Source organism: Opisthorchis viverrini, assembly GCF_000715545.1.
Source record: "Opisthorchis viverrini unplaced genomic scaffold opera_v5_266, whole genome shotgun sequence".
Taxonomy (NCBI): Eukaryota; Metazoa; Platyhelminthes; class Trematoda; order Opisthorchiida; family Opisthorchiidae; genus Opisthorchis; species Opisthorchis viverrini.
Window position 1 is genome coordinate 261,378 of NW_008751919.1, and position 23,107 is coordinate 284,484.

At 44.2% G+C, this 23,107-nt stretch overlaps 2 protein-coding genes across 2 annotated transcripts in view; one reads left to right on the forward strand and one right to left on the reverse strand.

Moving 5' to 3' along the window:
- T265_09208 (hypothetical protein) overlaps positions 1-23,107 on the reverse strand; it is a gene marked incomplete at both ends in the record, with an annotated part of 125,305 nt that overhangs the window by 58,926 nt on the left and 43,272 nt on the right. The window contains 10 exons of the mRNA XM_009175221.1: positions 379-545; positions 2,608-2,830; positions 5,072-5,191; positions 6,824-6,990; positions 9,474-9,693; positions 9,819-9,985; positions 11,333-11,621; positions 14,761-14,883; positions 17,548-17,664; positions 18,689-18,802. Coding sequence (XP_009173485.1) covers positions 379-545; positions 2,608-2,830; positions 5,072-5,191; positions 6,824-6,990; positions 9,474-9,693; positions 9,819-9,985; positions 11,333-11,568 — 1,300 coding nt within the window. The remainder of the gene's footprint in view (positions 1-378; positions 546-2,607; positions 2,831-5,071; positions 5,192-6,823; positions 6,991-9,473; positions 9,694-9,818; positions 9,986-11,332; positions 11,622-14,760; positions 14,884-17,547; positions 17,665-18,688; positions 18,803-23,107) is intronic.
- On the forward strand, positions 16,464-20,408 carry T265_09210 (hypothetical protein; the record flags this gene model as incomplete). Its single annotated transcript, XM_009175223.1, has 4 exons — positions 16,464-16,649; positions 16,681-17,148; positions 19,667-19,777; positions 20,196-20,408. The coding sequence occupies 4 exons, from the start codon at positions 16,464-16,466 to the stop codon at positions 20,406-20,408; spliced, it is 978 nt and encodes a 325-aa protein (XP_009173487.1).

The following is a 23,107-nucleotide window of genomic DNA, read 5'->3' on the forward strand; positions in this document are numbered from 1 at the left end:
CGTTCTCCATTGGTCGGTCGTGAAGGTTTTCTACCACTCCACCGAAATTAAAGTAAGAAAAATAACTTCGAAATCATGCAAACTGCAAGATTTTCCACTTATGTTTGTAGATAGTTTCACTTCTCAGAATGTTGCTGTACATTTTAAGATCCACTTTGAACAACCGTATCCCCCATATCGTGCCAACTCATGCAAAATCCCTTTAACCATTCCCTACTGTTGTCTAACTGCTGGTACATTATTGGGACATGAGATGCAGTCTCATACAGACCCTGTAAGCCAAAGCTTGGAGTCATATACACTCAGCCCCGTGAACATAGCTTCTCAATCTGGACAATTTGAACCGGTCACGATCATTTGTGAGGTTAAAATACTTACTGCAGTGTGGCGGCCTCTCATCAGAACCATCTGGACACTCCAGACGTCCGTTGCAGAAAAGCTCTCGGGGGATACATGTTCCATCCCGACACATCATTTCGGATGGATGACATGGGGAATCAATGAAGATTTCGGTGCTACTTGGTTGGCCGGTCGTACAGTAACAGCTGCGGGTGGGAAAAATGAAGACATTGAAAGATGACCGTCTGGGAGATTCGGTGAATTTCGTTGAATTGCATCGAATTTTATTCAGAAATGCCCTTGACTGTACTAATGCTTTTGCATGTATCAGAAGCTATTTCTTAGGTGACCTTAATTTTGAATGCCAGTTCATCACGTTGCTGGGAGTTGTGTATGAGATCTTATCCAATCTTGACCGGTGAAATTGTTTTCATCAGGGTTAAAAAGTATCTCTTGAACGGTGAACTGGTCCGCCGGATAAGTGCTCCACCGGAGTGCAAAATAATGCGGCTAGTCAAGTAAAGGATCAGCCATACAGTTTTTGTTATTCCCACCGATTCTACACCCTTGTAAAATCACAAAACTCTTCAGATAATCTCTTTGAATTAAGAGCTTGATCGCTACTACCTGGTGGAACGCAAGCTTTACTACATTTTCAAGCGAGTGTCCAGCCTCAATTTCTGTAGAAACCACCATCCTGTTGCACCACTTTGTTCTAATAAAATTGTCTCAGTGTATTTTAACTACGGGGCTATGCACAACAGAGTGGACAAAATATTTTTCAAGTCATGTGTCCCGGTCTTACGGCGCAGTTTGAACATTTCGTCTCGGGAACCACCGGAGCCTGTTCGCTGATTTATTTCACGATCACGCCGTAATCGGTTTTACCATACTTCTTCGGCGATGAAGCATCAGCGTCACAGACTGATGTTGTGTTATCGAGGATGCCAACAATACATTTTCATAATAGGTGTCTGTAGTGTTAGGTTCATTTTCCTCCGCGCACTTTGCTCTGCTCCGTATGAAGCGTATTCGAGAGATCTCTGTCCACCTTATTGGGGACGGCGCTAGAGCAGATATAACAGAGCATTACAAAATTATATGACCGAACACTGTGTATATATCAGAATTGCAGTTGTAACAGAAGCATATGCTATAGAGATGGACAATCTCCAATGGAGAAGGTAGCGTTGACAGACAGGTTGAAAAAGGTGTAAATGTTTCTGCAAACTACGCTTCTGACATCCGGGTCAAGCCCCGAGAGATAAAAGGTCTTATCGTGTCTTTCGATCATATGCACCCACGATGATGCTCTCCATAACATGAAAAAATTTTGAAAATATTTTGTTACAACAATACCGATTGCATACCCTTTACCTGAACATGGGTTAAAAGGGTGAATCAAACTGGACACGTTGTTGCAATGCTACTCAGGGAGAAGAACAAAATACTAAAATTTAGGAAACCGCTGCAGATGCTACTATATGTGAATAGTAACAGAAGCCACTAGAATAACTCAGTGATTCTTTTTTTTCTGAATTTTAGCGATTCCTGCAGGCCAGAACTACCAACAGTCCGGGACATTCAGAGTTGAATGACTCACGATGAGTGTAGTTGTTGTAGGTGTGATGAAATTTCGGAGTTACGCAAAAACATGACCGATGTGACGTCGGTAAGTGCTGCAACCGCTGGATCAGATTTGACCCATTTTACTTATTGATATCCACCTATTTTGCTCCGTCAGGACCTCGGCACTCTCCACCCAGATTGCCACCAGGACCACAGGAGGGAATGACGGTAGTCCGCATCAATGACTCAACATTCCGCTCGCTGTCATTTGACATGCGGTCCTTGACGCTGATGTTTTCCGATCATCGGTAAACTTGCGCGCGTGGACAAATGAGGTTCATCATATAATTTCGCTTACTTATGTATGTGAACAATACCGTAGAAATTCGAAGCCAATTCTTCCATTTGATACTTGAAATTTTCAAACGAGCTTCCGGAAATTGATTAATGCAGACGCTTCATTAACCTCAGCCAAAATCCACAATCACTGCTACACATCTGCCTTGCCTTGTATTTTAGAAAAAACCGCCTCCCATTCCATTTCTCTCATATTCCGCATGAGTCTCTGATTCTCAAAAGTCTAAACGCGAAGCAGGAATTTCAGTCAAATGAGTCATCAATGAATCACGGAAGAATTGCACAGGTGACTGAATGCTGAGAAGTCAACCATGAATTGTCACCTACGTCACAAGAACTTACGTCAGTCGTATACGATGGTCTTTTTCTGTCAGATTCCCTATCCGGACGAGTATTGTTTCCAAATTTGGCCTCGTCACTTGGAATCTGGGGAGCGTTTCCACAGGCGTACCATTTTCGACCCTGAGTGATGGACGAACTCCGGAAATCCTGGAGCGACATTCGATTTCCACTGAACCGTAGGGTCTGACGATGGACTTTTCTGGATTGACCAGCGGGGGCATCTCTAAATAGGCCATAAAAATGCAGGGGGTGAATACAATGACGTGTGAGTTCGTTTGGATGACCAGGCTTTAAGTTGTATAAAACCAGTTAGTGTATAGGGGGGAGAGTTCAACTTACTCCAACCATAAGGTTTTTCGTGTTGTTCCCAAACATTGACTATAATCGGGGTGACCATATGACGAGATTTAACTTAATCATAGTCTGCCAACACACGTGAAACAAAGCCTCGAAGTGCGTCTTTGCAAAAACAAGTAGTTTTATACCCGATCATCAATCACTGGCTTCTTACAGTTTCCCCTCAGTGGCATTTTCCTCTTCTGTCAGCTTTGATTGCCCCCAAATATTCAGCATCGTTCCCACAGTTTGTTTGCACTTATTGGACCTTATTTGAAGTAAACAGGGTCTCTGACTGAAACGTGTTTTGTGCTTACACGCCTATGGAAAACACGTCAAAATATTCAGTTCCATTTTCTATGCGATTCAAGAAGAAGCAATCGGAAGATGTGGAACGCATGACCTGAACAATCTTTTGGGCTGTAGCAGAGCAAACGCAAAATTACCAGTATAACGACGTGTACTACTGGTGAAGCATGCGAGTAGTCGGTGGGTTGGTATACAAGTTCCTCCCCCGCACCTGACAGGAGGTGAAGGCTAATAGGGAAATTATGGAACCGCTTCGCAGTCATTTAATTTTGTGTAATATTCGAAGAACTTCCAGAAAAGAAAGAACTTCCAGAAAAAAGAAGACGCTTGAGAATGCCCACTTTTCAAAAGCTTTGGGTCCAATGGCTTGCAACCGCATAGTTTTTGTTTGCTAATCCCTTCCTAATATAGTGAACCCGAGTCTGGATAGCCGTTTGATGGCCTAATGCGCCTAGCCAATGAACGTGCTAATCAGCTGATCAATCGAGCACGTGCGCGTACAGGCGTGTCACGTGCAGCCGAAAGTTCACGTGAAAAGTTCTAGGCGGGCCAAAAGGTGGTACTAGAAATAGAACTCATCTGTCAAGGACAATTTTAAGAACAACCAATCAAATCTGTCCCAACGAAAACGGTTATTTCATTGGCAGTTACGTTCAAAGCTGGTTCTCCTAATATTAGTAGGGATAATATACTTGTGTTTCTTCACTGATAAAGCCGTCTTTCAGCTTCACAAATTCGTAGGGTTCTCCCAAAACGTCTGTTCGAAGTATGTGTATTGTGCGCGCTGATACAACGTGATTTTTTAACCCGAAGTTACTGACTACCAGCTCGAGATATCGACCAGTGTTCTACAAAATGTTAATTTGCTTAAAACATATCAGTGATGTAGATATCAAACCAAGGAACATTGTCGTCGACTGAGTAGCCCTCTGATTTTCCCAAACGGAAGTGTGTTACTCCAGAAGGGTCGCTGTGAAATTGGGAATTATTCACAGCTTTTAAGAAGTACCTCATATACCTCAAAGTTCACTAGGTTTGTCCTAGCTTGATTAGGGAAGAGGGCCACCAAATAACTGGAACTGCTTCCTGGTGACGGAAACATTACGAAATGAGTTGGTGTCCGTTTCCTAGGGGAAGTTAGATTTCAACTTTAGGACAATTGTGGTTCACAGTAAGTCAGAAAAAACGCGTATGTAATGGCATGGGTGTATTGCGTACACGCTGCCAACTGGTTCGCTTTCGTGACGGGTAAGCAAACAACTGAGTCACATATCCACAACGCGCACGTGAGCAAATCAATTTGACACGCACCCAATCGACCACTCAAGTCACACGCCAGATCGATGGTGGAGCGACGAACAGACACGCACACGCGCAAACTCTCTGACACACCGAGGCAGCTGTCACGGGCTCGTAGGCATGGTGAAGTTGCTGTGACTGCAGACGCACTTGAGTCCGAAACCGGGCGAATTCGGTAATGGGCTGTCGGCGGATTTAGGGGAGTTGTCCCCTGCGACTTAATTCAAAAAGTTCGAATATCCGCTCGTTGTCCCAAGGATGCTGATTCTTCTTTCATATCGATAATGCGACTCACTCCGGCTTTGCTGGTAGACTATTTATGTAGACCTAATTTGCTTTGCACCAAAGTGTTAAATAGCCAAAATCAAACTAGCTGACAGCCGTCTTGCACGCACACACCCAGCATCATGAAGTCACCAGTTAACCTGATGTCTTTTTTTTCACGCGACCGCTCGTTCCTGATTTCAACTAGTTGTAAGGCTGGAAAACGCTTAGCTATCGGAAACTCAACAGTACTTACCACATCCTTGTTCGTCCGATCCATCGTAACAGTCTTGACGGCCATCACACCGTTTCTCACTTCCAACACACTCTCCTGACGTGCAAGCAAACTGATTTGAAGGACATCCTCCAATGCCAGCTGGAAGTAAGCAGGAGATTTTAAGGGGTGTATTCATACACGCCACTGATTTTGTAAGCCACGTGTGAATGGCATTCAACTTGTTTGATTGCATGTTATCCCTGCCAGATAAACGGGAATCTTGATTCGACAAGCTGGTATGAGTTAAACGAGAGTTTACCAAGGTTCTAACAAACCAGTTTTAAAATCTGCACGAAAGTGGTGGGTTGGTAACCCACCGTACACCTTCGCTTGCGGTCGACGGATTGGTTTGCAGTGTAAAAAACTGGGAAGTAAAGGACCTTTACACTGACCCCTAGGTGACTGTGTTGCTCTCTTCCGTTGTTTTGATGAAACCGGAATAATTGCACTGAGATAGAAGGAGAACCGTTTAGATAAGGGTGACGTGAATAAAACTAGTTCCACGATCGATTAAAAAAGTTTAGAGATGAGTCGTCATCAGGTTATTGAGTCAGCGAATGCACGTGTGCGTGGGTGTGTGCCTGTGTGTCCGCGTCCTGGACGGTATTCGTTGACGCCAATATGTGCACCTCAGGACTCCAAAACGGAACGGAAAACGGGTTACGGAGCAAAGTACCTGGCAGTGGTAAAAACGATTGTAATGTTGCTTTGCTCAACACATGATATCGTTTCACTTCTGACCACCATACGATCGGTTATGGCGTGTCTAGACTGACGTTACGGAGATTACGACACCGAACGGGATAGATGCAAGTGTACAATTCAGTGCACCGAAACGCTAAAGTAGCACGAGAAATGCAACATAGATAGAAGTTTATTTCGGACATGTATACGTTTCATTGATACTAGAGGTTGGCTTGAAGTTTGTGCAACCAGGGTGTCGGCTGCTTTACCAGTACACTTCATCCGTAAGCACAATAAAAAACAACAAGTATTCTCTAGAAATACACGAATCTGAAGATCAATTTGGTTTTCACGAGAGATTCAACTGAATCTCGTTTGTGATATTCTACAACGGAATGTGCTGCACACAGGCCGCCTCATGATTCAGTTGGCACGATATTCGAGATATTGCGGCATATTTCCATAAAGGAAACTACTCACAAGTTTGCTGATCATAAGGCTGACGGAAACTCGGGGGTTGCGTCTACCTGATGAGCCCCAAGAAGGACGAAACCGAACGTGGGCTGTGGAAGAGTTTTCAGCAACCTTGTGAGTAGTTTCCTTTACAACAAGTATTATGTTTATGAATTACGGCTGCATTATAGCTATTCGGCAGTCCATAACACATGATACGAATAAATGGTCTCGACCTGAGTTTGACAGGTATTTGGAAAGTATGTGACATTTTGAATCTAAATAGCTTATGATGAGCCTCACTGTACAAGACAGTTTGACGCCTACCAGCACTACTGATAACGTGGGGAACAACCTCTAAGTATCACATGTGAGATACCATGGAATTGCCTAAAGCGTAGGCACATCTTTTCTTGGACAGTTTTTCATAACACCGTTAAGAAGATCTTAATAAGAAGAACCGTTGATATTTTTCTAAGAATGCTCAGCAAGTGTCCCTGGTATTCTGTGAAAACATGTGTTGGCGACAAATCTGGGAAGTGTGATAGAAGTTCGGATGGGGCACCATAAACGATAAATGAAAGAACGGCTTACGACAGTGGGGTGGACGTTCGTCGGATCCATCTCGGCAGTCCATTCGACCGTCACAGAACCTTTCACGTCGAACGCAGGAACCATCACGACACATCATATCCGTCGGGGGACAAGGCGATGTAATGACAATCTCAGTAACGCTGGGAATAGACGAACCTGCGGTACAACTGAACGTGGATAAGCAGGAAAGTGTTAAACGCGCAGCGCACTGCAGGCTCAGAGTAACGGTTCCTTATCGATCTGGAATCATGGTTGTAAGGCAGTGAAGCATCGGTGTTGAACACTGATGTCATGCTGTCGATGATGATGATGATGATGATGATATCGATCTGGAACGCGTATGTCATGCTAGGCTGCTTTTGTGTGCTGTGGAGATTTTGCAAGCTTATCAGTAAACGGGAAATAAATTCCAGAGCAGGCGCATGGGGAATGAGGACAAATAAAAACCACCGGACTCAACCGTCAATAGTCGCCTCAGCTAGTGACCAGACGGGGGCGGGGTTAAAAAGTGACCAATGCAAAAAGGAAGATTTTATTTATGGTGACAGTCGTTCATCTGTAGGGCTCTTTCGGTGCCTAACCACCATGCCACCGGAAGGAATCACGAGGGCTGAGATACTGTCAGGTTGCCCAATCTTAGACAGGAGATGCTGAGAGACAAATGTCGGGTTTGAGTGGTTATAGGAAATTTTGCCAATGGCGCAACACGCATGCAAGGACGACCAGCGCCAAAGTGGTACAGAAGTACAATCGGTTGATGACTGAATTGGGAATCCAGGCATCATCAAGTGGAATGCAGTGATAGACTAGGGTTGTAGAACGCGCGCACACCAGACCACGTAGTAAATTTGTGTATTGCACGGACGAACCAGTGCAACAGGTAACAAGTCAAGGTGTTTGTGATTTAGAGATGTTCAAGATGGAAAATCTCAAAAAGCGATTTCAAAAGTGGACGCAGGCCTGTATCCGACCGGGATAGACGGAGATTGATGCCACACACCAATTTGCTAGAGGCGGTGTCAGTCGTTTCTCCATCCTTGGCCGCAAACGCTGATCAAGTGTGGTCTGGTTCTGTGTAAACCCCCATAATATGGCAGGTGCTTGTCATTGAAATCGATTCCTTTCAAAGTCCTTCCTGAGAACTGTCCACATACTAAACACTAACAACAAAACATGTGGAAAGCGTGAAGCGTTCCGTTATTGCTTGCGGTCTCGAATCTCGGCAGAAAATAAGGCAATGGGTGGCTCGATTGGATGTCTCGTAAGTGAAACCAATCTATGCTGAAAAGCTGGAAACACTGTACGCTTGCTTCATCCTCACATGAGAGAGTAAGGAGTGTCCATGTAATGAAACTCAGAGAGTTCCGAACCCACGACCTCTCGGCTGATAGTTTGAACCATCAACGGTTTCATAGCGAGCGGTGGGATGCACTCGCACTAACCACGTGATGCGAATTCCGCGATTGAAGGGTGTGGCGCTACATCGTGTCTAAATGAGGATTGGTCACGCTACCGATTTGCTGGTCGTGACGGCAAAGTATTCAGCCGACCAACAGGGCGGCGGAAGGTTCGAAAGACCCTTGGGTTTCACGAGATACACACGGTTGATGATTCCCAATAAACTGCGCAGTGCCTCTCCGCTTTTCAGCATAGGGTGGCTTCAGTTATAAGGCAAAATCCCTCTCCTGAAGATTCCAAAATCACCTCGCACTACTAACACTGATCGGACATACATCAATGCCTCTTATGTGTTTGGATGATCTTAAGGGTTAACTAGCAAGTGTGCTTTAGCGGTCGGTTCGGTGCAGCTCAGTGCCTGATCTAAGCTCTGATTTGAGAATTCTTCGATATTAACTCCGTTGAACGAACTTGCTGAAGATACAAACGTTTCGCTGTCATTATAGGAAGTTCACAACCTCCATACTCAGCGGCTGCGCTCTCCACATACGCACGACGGTCCGAGTGTGTCCATTTACTTCCAGTTTATCAGTAGTTTAGGTAATTCCAACAAGCCCTTTGGTCTGAGTGGCATGAAATCCCAAGAAAGATTCACGAGGGTCTAAGACGGGATCACAAGTTTCAACGAGTCGAAATCGGTTAATCAAGGAGGGACCTTATCCGAAGCAACTTAGAGGTTCTACGATGGAATCGAGCCAGCTAGTTTGTCTTGAATGTTCCAATCATAGTACATCAATAGGCCCATCGAAGGCACAAAAACACTGCGAGAATCAAAAGTTATAAACCAAATGCTTCCAGTGGTCACGTAAATAGCTCTTGCAGTATGATTGTGTCGGAGGAAGGTGCTTAGATTTCGAAAGCCACAAATTTTCAGACAAGATTTCATATTGAAGAAATGAGTGCACCACACAACAGGGCAGCGAGCTGAACAAGTATACATTTCCGTCTGTTCTCTTCAGGGAATATATTCAGAAAACTACTCGGTAGTATGTCTCTCTGAGTCCAGAACAGAAACGTTATCTGGTTGTGTGGATTCGAAAGGCATCACTGGGTCAGCTAGCCTTGGGTTAGAGAGTTATCTAGGGAAGAGAAGATTGTCAGGCACAAGAGCACAAAATACTGGTCAACGATTCCCAGATCAGTGCTGTCAGGAACAATGCAAAACCGATCTCGAATGCAATGACACACAAACCTGAGAAGCAGTCCATTTTCACGTTCGGTCAGATCTGCGATTACGACAACTAAATGCTCCGCTGATGGTCGACTGATTTGAAATCTTGGGAGCTGTTCAACTGAGGTTCCATTTGCTAGTAAAATGGTCGGGGAAAGTCCGGGCACACCCGAACGGCATTCCAAGCGATAGGTGGTGTATGGGCGGATATATTCTTTGCGGCGAGTTTCACTTGTCGAATCTGAATAGGGTGGAAATGGGTGCAAGATTGCTTGATTGGGGGAAGACCCATAAGGAGGTGTATGAAAAGATATCGAGAACTAAATTGGCAAGTATTTTGTTTTCTTTTCACGCAACCTGACTTACGGCAGTGGGGTGGGCGCTCGTCTGATCCATCCAAGCAGTCCATTCGTCCGTCGCAGAACCTTTCACGTCGAACGCAGGATCCATCGCGGCACATCATGTCCGTCGGTGGACAAGGGGATGTGATGGCAATCTCGGTAACGATGGGAATCGAAGTTCCTGAAGTACAGCTGGGAACGGAAGGAAGGAGAATTACAAGGGCATTGTGAATGTCCAGTTTCTACCCATAAACGGTTAGTGTACAGTTTTGAAGACATCAGTACAGACGCCACTATCACTGCTTTGCTACGGAAAAGTGCACCAATATGGTCGGTGGGGATTGTCAGATACTCGGAACTCTGCACCCGTTGGAAAAATCTCGAGTACGTGATACTGTGGACTGTGGTTAAAGTATCCTATAACGGTACCACTTGTAAGACCACGATTTATACCTGAAATCAACAGTTTACTCCGGGTTCGAGTAGAGCTCAATTACTGTTTGAAATCAGATCATTTAGGAGCGTATCACAATCCCAAAGGGAAACTTTCAAACCAAGTGCGAGGAAATTGTTAGACATGCTCTCAGATGTATTACTGAATTACAATAAGCAACCTTACAGCTAGGTCTTTTCTCAGTTTGACAGTTTCCTTGAGATTTGAAAGTGGATCACTGGTGGACTAGTAAGGTATGGACAAAAGGTAGAAAATTTCCACTCCGTGCCAGGCGTTTCTGGTGAATATTGATTGAATTTAGTAGGCCAGATCGTACACACTCACACGCATGCAAGGACGTATCATGGGCAACCCATGAACGGGAACGCTCTTGGTGTTTCGCTTCTGCACTACTACTGGGAAAATATCTTCTTGATTGGCATGGTTCAAAGAACTTATCTCTTAACGAAACTTGACTACCACCAGCGGAAAATTCTCACATAAATGTTGAAACGTTACCTTCCGCTCTGAAGCCCTCGCGCATTTTCAATGGATTTATTGTGTTAGTAAACAGACTGCGAGTGTCTGGTCTATATTCTTGTAACTAACACCCGCTCTTAAACGCGATACACTACTCATGGGATTGCTGAAAACTTTTCGACAGCAGCACATTCCGTTGTTTAAGAACATCACAAACGAGATTCAGTTGGGTTCCAGGTGGGTCTCTCGTCAATGATATGCAAATTGATGTATTTGCCTGAGCAGTAAGTCTTGTTCTCAATGCAAATGACACCATATTCTGTAGGCACTCGCGGATCTAGGCGACCGGTTAACCACGGAGTGTGGAAGTAGGTGACCGTCAGCCTACTTCTGCGCATTCATGCGTGCCCGGATGGCACTGTGTACAAGTGCAAAGTTGTCTGCGTGTTGGAAAACGCAGGAAACAATCCACAATGACGGGAACACTAACCACGGTACAGGTAATCTCAAGGTCCATGAAACTGGAATTAAATAGGGAAGCATGTGGAACAGGTGCAAGAGAACAAAATGCTGGTCCACGATTCTCAGGTGACTAAGGTTGATTTCATTTGCTACGATACACAAACCTGAGAAGCAGTCCATTTTCACGTTCGGTCAGATCTGCGATTACGACAACCATGTGCTCCAGGGATGGTCGACTGGTTTGGAATCTTGGGAGCTGTTCAACTGAAGTTCCATTTGCTAACAGTATGGACGGGGCAACTCCCGGTACACCCGAACGACATTCCAAACGATAGGTGGTGTATGGGCGGATATATTCTTTGCGGTGAGTTTCACTTGTCGAATCTGCATGAGGTAACATTGAACGCAAAATGTTCAGTTGTTCAGAGGAAAACTGATCACCAGGTGAGTATTCTTTAATGAGGGTTCTTCGAGTTATCATTGGACGGCGAGCATCACTTTTAGACAACAGAGTATATATATATATATATATATTACGGCCGCTACATTTGTACTAATATCCATGGTCACTGAGCCTGTTACCGCGGTCAGTTCCTCCACTGTCTGTTTCTTGGTTGAATAGCGGTCAGTCTTCAACCTACCAGAAAACCATTTACTCGCAGTACTATCATTAGAGTAAAACGATCAGAAAAATGTTTCCACCAGGTAATGTACGAATAGTCCAGGCGCGAATAAATGCTTGAACCGTACTTACAAGGCCTCTGTGTACAGGGTTCAGTTTCTGAGCAAGAGCTTACAAATGGTGTCTTCAATGGCTGCGAGTTTTGCAACAAATCGAACAGACATTCTTTGACTGGTAACCTTACTCACCGAAAATTTACTGGACATACGAAGAGGACATTGTCCTGGTAATTAACCATTGCAAGCTTTATTAATTGTACAAGTACTCTTACTGAATCTCCACTCACAATTTAGTAGAGAGATAAGTTCGGGTTCGAACAAACCTAGACCGTCTGCAGAAAAAAAACTGCAGTATAATGGAAACACAGTGACACCGGCACACCCGAAAGTGTTATTTGCCTTAGGATAGTACTCAGGACAACTTTTGGGATCGAGCGTTCCAAATGACGTATGACTGAGTAGGACAGAGGAGATCTATGAACTCAATTAAGAAGCAGAGTACATCAAGGTATCTCGAGTACCAAGCTCAGTTCTCACAAGTGTCTGGGGGTGTGATCTTCATCCTAGACAACGCAGATTGGTGTATGGGGTCGTATCTCCTTTCTGTGAGATTGTCTGCTTCTCTAGTGGGATCAGTAGAGAGTTTCGAAGCCGCGACATCCCGGCCAGTAGTTCGAACGCCTAGGCGTTTAACCACGGGTGGCTGATCAGCATTGTGATTAACTTACCTAGATATCTCCATTAATTCCTCCTCGGAACACTCTCCCTCTGAGCGTGCTCCAATCAAGCTGTTAAACTCACCCTCGACCACATCCGTGCCTCCAACCACGTCAAATTTAGTTTGGAACGTTGTAACAATATTCCACTCCACTTTCCCACCATTGGCTTAGCTTTGCTGGAACTAGTTATCCGTTTTCCTTACTGTTCACGAATATCTGATCTCGCTCGTTCACTTGCACACAGAAGCACCAACATATGTATGCAGCTAATAGCGCGGGATCTTTTCCAGATAAGCCCCACCACTAATGCAAAAGTGCATGTGTGAAAAGCTAAGCCCCACTATATTTTGCCAGATCTAGTTTCATGCACGCACACAACCTTGACCTATTTGTGATGAAAACGACTTCTTGTCCGTGTCTAGGCTCACTTTGTGCAAAAATTTTCTCCGTTCGGACGTAAAACCCTAACTGCACTTTTTGACGTTTTCAACTCTCTTTCATGACAAGGGGACGGCAATACCTCCTTTTGCAAAGCAACGGAGTTATGCATCAGCAACGTTCATGCAACAATGACCACCAAATGACATTTTCAACTGTTTCTGACAGGTGGAGTGGTAATGCTCGACAGTGTCGGCAAGAGATCGGCCTTCGAAACGGAACTACGCTGAAGCGGTCTAGGATGGAGTTTAGGACAGTAATTCTATTCATTTATTGCTGGTCCAAAAAAGTTTGGCAAAAATCAAATTCTGCTCAGAGGAACTATCTACTAGCCACATGACCGCTGTTGACTGGAAGAACTTTCTTCGCGAAGTTTGCAGACTGCAACAGTTATCGGCCCAGGTCTACACGTCGGGATCGATAAAGCGGTAATATCTCGCCTTAAAAACCACGCAGGGCACGTCTACAAGATTCAGGATAAACGCCAGTGCAGCACACACGGATCTTTAGTGGACAGCCACTTGTGTGAGATCGTTTGGAGGCAAAAGTACCGAAAAATGAACCTTTTCGTGCAAATTAATATTACATGTCCCAATTTTGCCCTCTTCAATAGAAAATAAAAGCACACATTTCATATCCTCTATCTTCTGATATTTTTTGGGTGCTTGGTATTAAATTCCAGGAAGCAGAGATGAAGACGGAGTATACCGTTAGGTTTATTGGACACTAATAATGACGGTTGGCCTGCCCTAATGACCACTCATGCCGAATTCGGTCAGTAATTCTGTACGACGTCGGTGATTATCGCTTGGTGTACAGATACCCTGCTTCAAGGCGCGGGCAATAAGCGCTGTCTCTGGGTGGTATTAAATTCCAGGAAGCAGAGATGAAGACGGAGTATACCGTTAGGTTTATTGGACACTGATAATGACGGTTACTTATCAGTTTGTGAGTCTTGGATAATTCGTTTGGCTTGAAGAATAGAGTACCAGTTATGTTAGCCTCGCTCAGCTGTAACACCTTCCGGTGCCTAGCTGCCATGCTACCCGAAGGAAGCATGAGGACTGGGATACAGCCAAGTTGCCCAAGCCTATGCAGAGAAAGTCGAGAGGCAGAGGTCGGGTTCGAACCAGGAACCCTCCAGTCAGTAAATTCGCGCTCAAACCACTTGAGCCATCTTCCCCACTTATGTTAGCTTAAAACAGATTGAAGAGATCTGGGGATGGCAACTCTTTTGGGTTTATTTTTGGGTGTATGGTTTAACGTAGAATTCAACGAGTGTTCTGTACACTCGTCAGGGGCCCAACGAGAGTGATGATTTTAGCCACTCTGTTAACTCTGAGTTTTGCTCGTTACGAGGTCCTCAAACAAACTGGAATGACAGGAACACAACTGAAAAAAGTTAACTACATGGTCCTCTGACTTTGATCAACCCATGAGAACTAATTTCAGTCAAGGATCTTTGTACACGGGCGTAGCAGATGGGCCGGATTGTGTGCGATGATTCGCTTCTGAAGCACGGGCGTAGCCCGGATTGTGTGCGATGATTCGCTTCTGAAGTCTTGATGGCAGCTCTTTTGTAAAAGGTTACCATGCCTCCTACCAAACCACATCCACGTCAGGAAAGGCACATCGATTGCAACTTACATTGATACAAGGATCGATACTTCGATGACAGACACAAGCATAGCGAAAACTGTACTTCTCTCAGTTACAGTGATAATGAGGGGTGCGTAAATCGAACAAAAACTCACAACAATTCTTTTCATCCGACCCGTCGAAGCAATCTTGGCGGCCGTCACAACGTCGGTTCATTCCAATACAGTCGCCTGACTGACAGGTAAACTGATCAGGTCGACAGCCCGTCGGTCTTGGTTCTAGAATTAGAAAATACCAGCTGATTTTTCGTAACATGTGGTCATTCGGGGCGCGGCATCACTGAGTCTTGCTGGACGTTATTGATACAGGCGGATTTCGAAGAAAAAATGTCTGTTGCATAGATTCTTGGCATCCTAATTTCACAACATCGAGTTCATTTACAGAAGCCAGCTTTCATCGAAGCATTCGTAAGCCATCAGTTAGCACCACTTTTTCATGGGCGAAGGAATAGGCTTGAAATGTGTCGTACCTGACGTCAATTTGCGGCTTGACCGCAAACACGCGAGTGAAAAACCACTTGGAATGTCGATGTATCTTGTGCGCACTTCTGACCTTGAATCAGGGCTGCCCTGTCCATGTTGAATGACTTATTCCAATTGCCTCTAGGTCCCGTCTGAGTTCCGGGGCATTGTCCCTCGTCGCTGATTGGGTGTTTGAACGTTTGGCCGGCTTTTCAGGCCCGAAGTTTGACGGCGAGAGCTGTCTCGTCCTCAAATCAAGCGCAAGTCAATGATTGGTTCAAAATTTTACCAGCAGACGCCACATGACCACCAGTACCCCAGGTGCAAGAGGCCTATTGAGATGTGACTGAGATGTGAGTGTGGATTGTGAGTGCCCTAGATGTGGACAGCGGTTGAAGCCCTTTTATCCACGTCCCTTCTTTACGACCGAGTGACAATGACTACAGTGGTTACTTCGTTTTTCAGCTTTAAGATGCTTTCGGTTGTCATTGGGAAGACAGCCGTAGAACATGAGAACGGCAACAGGTAGCACAGGAAATTATAGTAGTATCTAGACGCGTTTCATCGTCAGTTGTGCTCACAGTCATTTGCAGCACGAAGTTATGACTTCCTAAAGTGAAAATTTCCGAGAGTTCCAAACTTTAACTGAGTTTAAAAATTCTGCGGTATGGGACTGAGTCTGATTCTAGCAATCTGTAACCAAAAAATTTCGCTTTTCTCTTGTCCCCCTGTTAAAGGAAGTGGCATGGATGAACAGATTGAGGAGGCCGGACGAAGTGGGAAAGACCGGTGTCGCACATATTTTACGCAGTGTCAATCTGTGTTCGGTACGTCATTCACGTGTTAAACTGCATGCATCGTAAGTGAGATGGTTTGATATTTCCTTTTCGCACGTTTTAATTTCCCAATTTCACCCATGTTTTTGGGTAATATGACATTGCTATTGGGTAAAATTGATTTGAGCTCGTGGGCCTTCTGGCTTGGGGGCAGATTAACTTGTCAGAACGAGGGATTGTATGTGAATCGCTTACCCTCAGTGGCCTTACCGATGGAATCTTGGAGGGATGGGCGGTCCCAAGTAGGATTTAGACGTTCTGGGGTTGTTTACAGGACTATGACCTTCCTGACAAGCTGTCTATTTGTTGCTTAAGCCGCGTAAGTTATGGTTCACCGTAAGAAAAATGAGTTTGCTTTTTGAGTGAGGATCTGAATTTCACTGTTATGTCCAGAAATGGACAGAATTTAGCCTAAGCTATGGCAAAGCTCGACAGAACTTGACCGGCGTTCAGGAAAGGACTAAACAAAAAACGGCAGGTAGAAAGCCACAACCACTCTTCATGAACTCTGTCTTGGTCACACTAAACTTTCCCATGCTATTTGCGGAATATTATCTCCACGGGGACTACACGATGCCGCAGTTTATGGGAGTGGAACTGGGTGAACTGTTGAAGGTCGCCTGTGAAAGTGAACTGGCGCCGATAGAATGTCGGGCGCACGCAGTTGGTGGAGCGGCTGAAGCCGGTGTGCGACTTTACTGCATCCGGTTGGGTTTAGTTCACTGAGTTATGTCGATTATGCAAATCTCGGTTGTGCAAGTCGACAGATCGACTTTCGGATTTGATCAGTCAATCGTCTGATTGTTCTTCCTACGTCGACGCACCACTTGCCTCATCCTCGCAACTTCGACCTCCACCTCTGGTGGTGATATTCAGTCGCATTTTGGACGATGTAATTCCGATGCTGTTTCCGATGAAGATCGAAACATTTATTCGAAAAACTATCGGGATAGTTCTGGGTAGGGTGGAACTGTCAGATTCTGCGTGCTCTGACAAATCCTTGAGGAAACAGTTACTCAAGGCCACCCGTCATTTACACACCTCATGTGTATTTAAAAAGCTGGAGGAATGGGGTACCAAACTGCAAGATACATGTAGTGGACTGGAGTTTCAACTGGCCACACGTCCACCTACAAACAACTTCGATTGCAGCGCCAGTCCATCACAAACCACGCGAGCATCAGCAGTTTGCTTGAATTGAAGTACTTTGGTTCCCGTTGGGTGCAGTAAGTTCGCGAAGGTTCGGTGGGTAACTAGAGGCTGTGAGATGGACCTTTCGTATAAACAAGAGGGGATATAAGATTCACCCTGACTTGCGCATTTGTTTGAATACGCCCGTTGTTCTAACAAACGACCTCTTAGAGTTACATGAACTCTGTCCAACTTGTGTGAATTCACCCAATTATTGATCTGACCTTGGGTCTTCGGAAAGGTGATACTTAGTTCATGAACTAGGAACTTCGCACAAAACATCCGGGAAAACATCCAGGTGTTTCATCCTTCACGTTTGATCTGCTCATCAGAAAGTGCATTTAGTTTCACCACGCTCATTGAACGACAAATAGGGAGTGAGAGAATAGCTTACCGCATCCCCACTCATCAAATCCATCTTTGCAATCGGGCACACCGTCACATTTCTTCTCCTGTGGAATGCACTCCCCACTGGGGCATCGTATGTTTGGAGGACCACAGTCTGTGCTTGCTATGAGTTTGATAAAAGAAACCAAATCATTGGTTTTGAGGAATTACAGTAACGAAAATTGACTGCATATTTATTCAACCAATTACTGCACTGCAAGAACTGCAACTAAACCGTGTTGGTAAGTACTTTTTCCGATTGGGTGGCACTCTGTACCATCATTCAGACGTATCTCGTACCGGAATATCGGCTCAGAAACGTGCAACAGAACTGGGGCTGCTTTACCCCGTCATCAGATTGCATTTGCACTGGAAACTTTAGCTACTCACGAGTAGTTTATCGTATTGCAGCAAACTGCATTAGCTGAGCTTAACTACAAAAGTAAGGATGTGTAGCTAGGTTCAAATCGACGTAGCCTACATGTACTAAGAGGATTTTTAAAGATCGGTTTAAAATATGCATAAACATTCAACTTGTTCGAGAAAATCGGGGTTTTTATCGGAAGTTTCCAATTGGAAACTATTTTTCAGTGTTCTCATTGTCTTGTGCCATGGTAAGATCAGCGTGGAAGCTATCCACGATGACCAATAGGAACATCCCATTGTACTTTCCTATTTGCTTCACTAGCATCGATTTAAAATATATTTCCAACAAATTTTCAAAGGTAGCCGATGAGTTATGGATTTCGTAGAGTACGGCCGAATCAAATTCGACCGAATAGCCAAGGAGCATCTTACGGCTGCATGGTACCTGTCGCGAATCCTCCGGTGTGAACGGCAAGCTGACACAACAGGGTCAGTTTAATTTTGGAATTCTTTGTAAAACAGATCGAGGCAACTAGTTCGGTGGGCTACTTTCAGGTAGCGGGTTGAATCCGGTGAAATATATTGTAGAACATGTTTCTTTATCTTTACCGTTTCAAGGCAATTTTGTTACAAATTTTAACTGCAATATCAGGTATAAACTGGCATTGGGCAGCTAGAATGGCACCTTGGAAAGGGTGTAATGCATTGGCTCGGTCAGTGAATATCACACAACCAGTATATTCACACCTCGGAGAAACAAGAACCGGGATAAAATGACTCACGGCAACCCCTTTCATCTGAACCGTTTGAACAGTGTTCGCGTCCATCACACCGTAAGGCTGGTGAAATGCATTCGTTTTTATTACAAGTGAAATCTGGCCATCCACACCACGAATCTGTCGAAAAAAAACAGAGAAGGGGTTATCAAACATTACCCATGTGTGGTTGGTTAAAATTCGCAAATTTGCAAAGTCGTTGGCAAAACCGAGTTGGACTAACACTTTACGCACTGACCGTTGGAATCGCACCTGAAGTGAATTGTCTTTATGCGCTTCGAAACGGCATTTGAAAGCTGGCTCACATTTTTTGGTTTGCTCTTTTAACCAGAAACAGCGTGTATTGATCAATCTTCTCTGTAAATTAGAAGTAAATTCCAGTAGTTTGAAAGTGAACTGGATCACTTGAAAGTGATAACCCGTTTAAACAGAAGCCCCAACCTTTCTAAATCACCAGATTTTCATGTTACTGACGAAATTAGAAAAAACGGATGTGCTTCTCTTTATTGATTATTCAGATAGCTCTGGTAGAAAATTTTTGAACTCAAAATGTATCTTGCGCATTGCGTGAAAATTTGAATGATAGCATCTCTTATATAAAACATGACTAATTTCGGAACCGAAGTTAAACCGTGGTCTAGAAGAGTCCAGGGCCTAGTTTGATAGCTCCTAGTGAGGACTTTCATGGTCTAATTACTTCACCGCTGACTCGGGTGGAGTTTGTATGCCATGGCTAAAAGTGTATTTTTCAGTATCTGTCCGTGTGGGTCGACCGATGTAAGTGTGTTTATCATAAACTGACAGAAGAACATGCTGGTAAACTGATAGACCCAAGTGAAGTATATTTTGCGTTACTGCAAACTATCATCTAGAACGTGATCGTATATGGATTCGGTTCGTTTCAAGCGCCACGGGTATACCTCCATTGTAGTTTTTAAATCCCCGTTAGTTCGATGGGCATCGTTCAGCTGTAGCACTTTTTAGGTGAATAACTGCCGTGCTACCAGAAGGAAGCACGAGGACTTGAATACTGCCAAGTTGCCCAAGCCTAGACAGGGGAAGTCGAGAGGCAGAGGTCAGGTTCGAAACACCTCGGTAAATTCGCGCAGTAACCAATAAACCATCACCTGGGCATCTCTACAATTTACTCTAGTGTATTCCAGAAGCCCTCAATTAAATAAGTTTGTTCACGCATGTTTTGTTACTGTGCTGTCTTTGCTGCAGAAGTGAGTAAGACAACCGTCCAGGTAGCAAGTTGATGTTGTACTCGCGCCGTATACAATAGCAACGGACCCGAATGGTTTGTTTGGATGAGATCTGTGAAGCTCAGGCGGGACAACAGAAGATGAAAATCGCTGATCGAATCAGCCTAGATAAGGTCTGATAAGGGCAGAAGTTTAAAAATGACGAAAAGCACTAGGATGGTGATTTAAGAGAAGTTCTTTTGTGAAAGAAAGCCTTGTGAGTAGTGCTGCACGAATACACGTTTATCGCGATATTTCAAATATCGTAGCGACTGAAACATGAGACGGCCTTGTGCAGCACATTCAGTTACCTGGAAACATCACAAACGAGAGATTCAGCTGGGTTCCAGGTGAGTCTCTCGAAAACCAACTTAGTCTTCGAATGGGCGTATTTCGCTAATTTCGTGCGCCTACATGATGAGCCCCACACGGGCGCAATCGGTCGTGGGTTGTCGAATAATTTTCAAAAACCTTATGAGTAGTGCATTACGTCTGTACATTTATCGTGATATCTCGAATATCGTAGCCACCGAAACATGAGGCGGCCTGGTGAAGCCCATTCAGATGCCTGAAAACACCAAAAACGAGAAATTCAGCTGGGTTCCAGTTAAGTCTCCCTCGAAACCAATTTTGCTTGAAAATGAGTGTATTTCCCTCTACATTCTAATCACATTGTTGTCGGTCCACCGATGCACTTGGTTATCTTGATACATTCGAAATTAATGTTTCAATGGCATTCACTTTCTCCATTTGCAGACACTGTTGCGGAGGAATGCAACATCCGGCACGCCACTCCTGGTTGTTAACTGGCGAGATTTCCTCATTCTAAAGTGCACTTGGTACGTTTGGCAGCTGTTAACATACGTAAAGTGCGTGTGAGACTCATGAGATTGTAACACTTCGATCAGCCTGATAATAAGAGCCATCCATTCCATTCCAAATCTCCAAAGTAGCGGAAAAATGCGGTCTGTTTAGTGTCGGAAAGTGCTTCGCAAGTTTTTTTGTTTCACTGGCACCCACAAACCTGAGTGAGAAAAAATTTCATAATTGGTTTTATTCATTTTTTAGTCGCTGCTGCACTCTCTAGACTATGAAAAAAATTCTTAGCAAAATAAAGGACTATATGAAGAAAAGTAATTCAGCCGGCGCGTTTTGTCTATCGAGGTGCCAATGCAGAAATGAATCATTGTGTAACGGTCATATTACTTATGGGAGGCATGCGAGTAGTATAGTTTCTTTTTGTAAATTCGCTTTGCGTCTCTTGGAAGAGAGAGATCTATTGCTTGGATTTGAGTAACAGTCAATGAATAGCCAGGAGAGGTCAAGAAGACGCGTTTAAAAGAAGATGAACTTTCAGTTATTGTAAATTAGATGCAAATGAGAGTTTTGCTTCTGTCAGTTGCCATTTTCTAATAAATAACTCCACAGCGAAGGCCTTCATCCTTTCAGTTGTACCACAATCATGTTACAAGCTCATATGGGATGGGGATTTTATCCAAACATGTCGGAATCTGGGTCATTTCCGGTGGATTTGAAGGATGAGGTTGCCTTTCTAATCCAGCGGTCGTGAAGTAGATGTGCATGTTACTTCTTGCCTTGAAGATGGAACCTGGCCACAGGGACGCGTGTTTTGCGAATGGGCGAATTTCAGCCCTGTCACTGAGGTCATTCTATGCCGAAATGTCGAGAAGTAATGTGCGATTCTCTCGTCTCTACTGGAACTCATCAGCAGTGCGCATCTCACCATACCCAGAGAGTTTCGAACCCGGGACGGTCATTGGTTGAATACTTAACCATTTGGCGACGAGTGACTGGCCAGCGACGTGACTGGTTCTCACTTAGACCGGATATAGCCGCGCTCATGCATCCATTACAGAAAACACATCACTTAGATACGGACATTTTTTCCAACAAAGTCGAGTGATGTTGATCATATTTTATTCGTAAACGATTTCCTCAATGAGTATATATTCCTCGAAAACGGTCCAATTTGGGTTCAGTTAGAACATAAGTTTGACAGAAACTCGTGGACTGCGCCTACCTGGTGAGCCCCAAGAAGGACGAAAACGACCGTGGGGTGTCGAAGAGTTTTCACCAACCTTGTGAGTGACTTCCTCTATGAAAATATACTGCAATATCTCGAATATCGTGCCAAATGAAACATGAGGTGGCCTGTGTGCAGCACATTCAGTTGTAGAGTATCATAAACGAGAAATTCAGTTGAGTCTCTCGTGAAAACTTAATTGATTTGCAAATGAGTGTATTTCACGTCACCTAGACATTAATGGACATTTTTTCCAAAAAAGTCGAAAAATAGGGACGATACACATCGAGTGATATTGATCACATTTACATTCGTAAACAATTTCCTCAATGGCCAAAAAAGGAGTACTGGTGCAGAGATGAGTAATTTTTAAAAAGGTTTTATCGAGTTCACTGATATAAAAAGCCGCGTAACATTCGAGAATAATGAAATATGATTAAATAACTCTATGGTTCATTTTCTAATGTTTTTACGGCGATTATAGTCTTTCGAATAATTAATCGATCTTTGAGAGGTTTGAAACCAAGCAGACAAGCAGTAATAGAGGGAGTCTCATCAAATACTAAGCAGGAACTAATATTCGTCTCTTTCCATCTTGTCAGTGATGAGAGGCTGGAACTGGTAGGCCTGAACCCAAATATTTGGGCCTTCGGATCACTGTACACCTCACTCAAAACACGATATCCTATTACGCAAACGTTAGGCGTATAAGGTACAATACCAACAGAATTATGGACAGATGGACACAGTCATTTCGAAGAGTTGATCGACTGAAGTTCACAGGTCCCCAGAGACGCATGGACGATCACCCTTGGCTAGAGGCGTTTGCGACAGACAGGTAGAACTCTGTACCAAATGTCACTTACAAACAGCCTGAAAGCCTCTGCAAGTCGAGAAATACACTAATTTGCAAATCAATTTGGTTTTCACGGGAGGGCTTGTGAAAGTCGAGAAATACACTAATTTGCAAATCAATTTGGTTTTCACGGGAGACTCAATTGAATCTCTCGTTTATGATGTCCTCCAGCTGAATGTGCTGCACACAGGCCGCCTCATGATTCAGTCGGCACGATATTCGAGATATCGCAGTATATTTTCATAAAGGAAACTACTCACAAGGTCGAAGAGTTTTCAGCA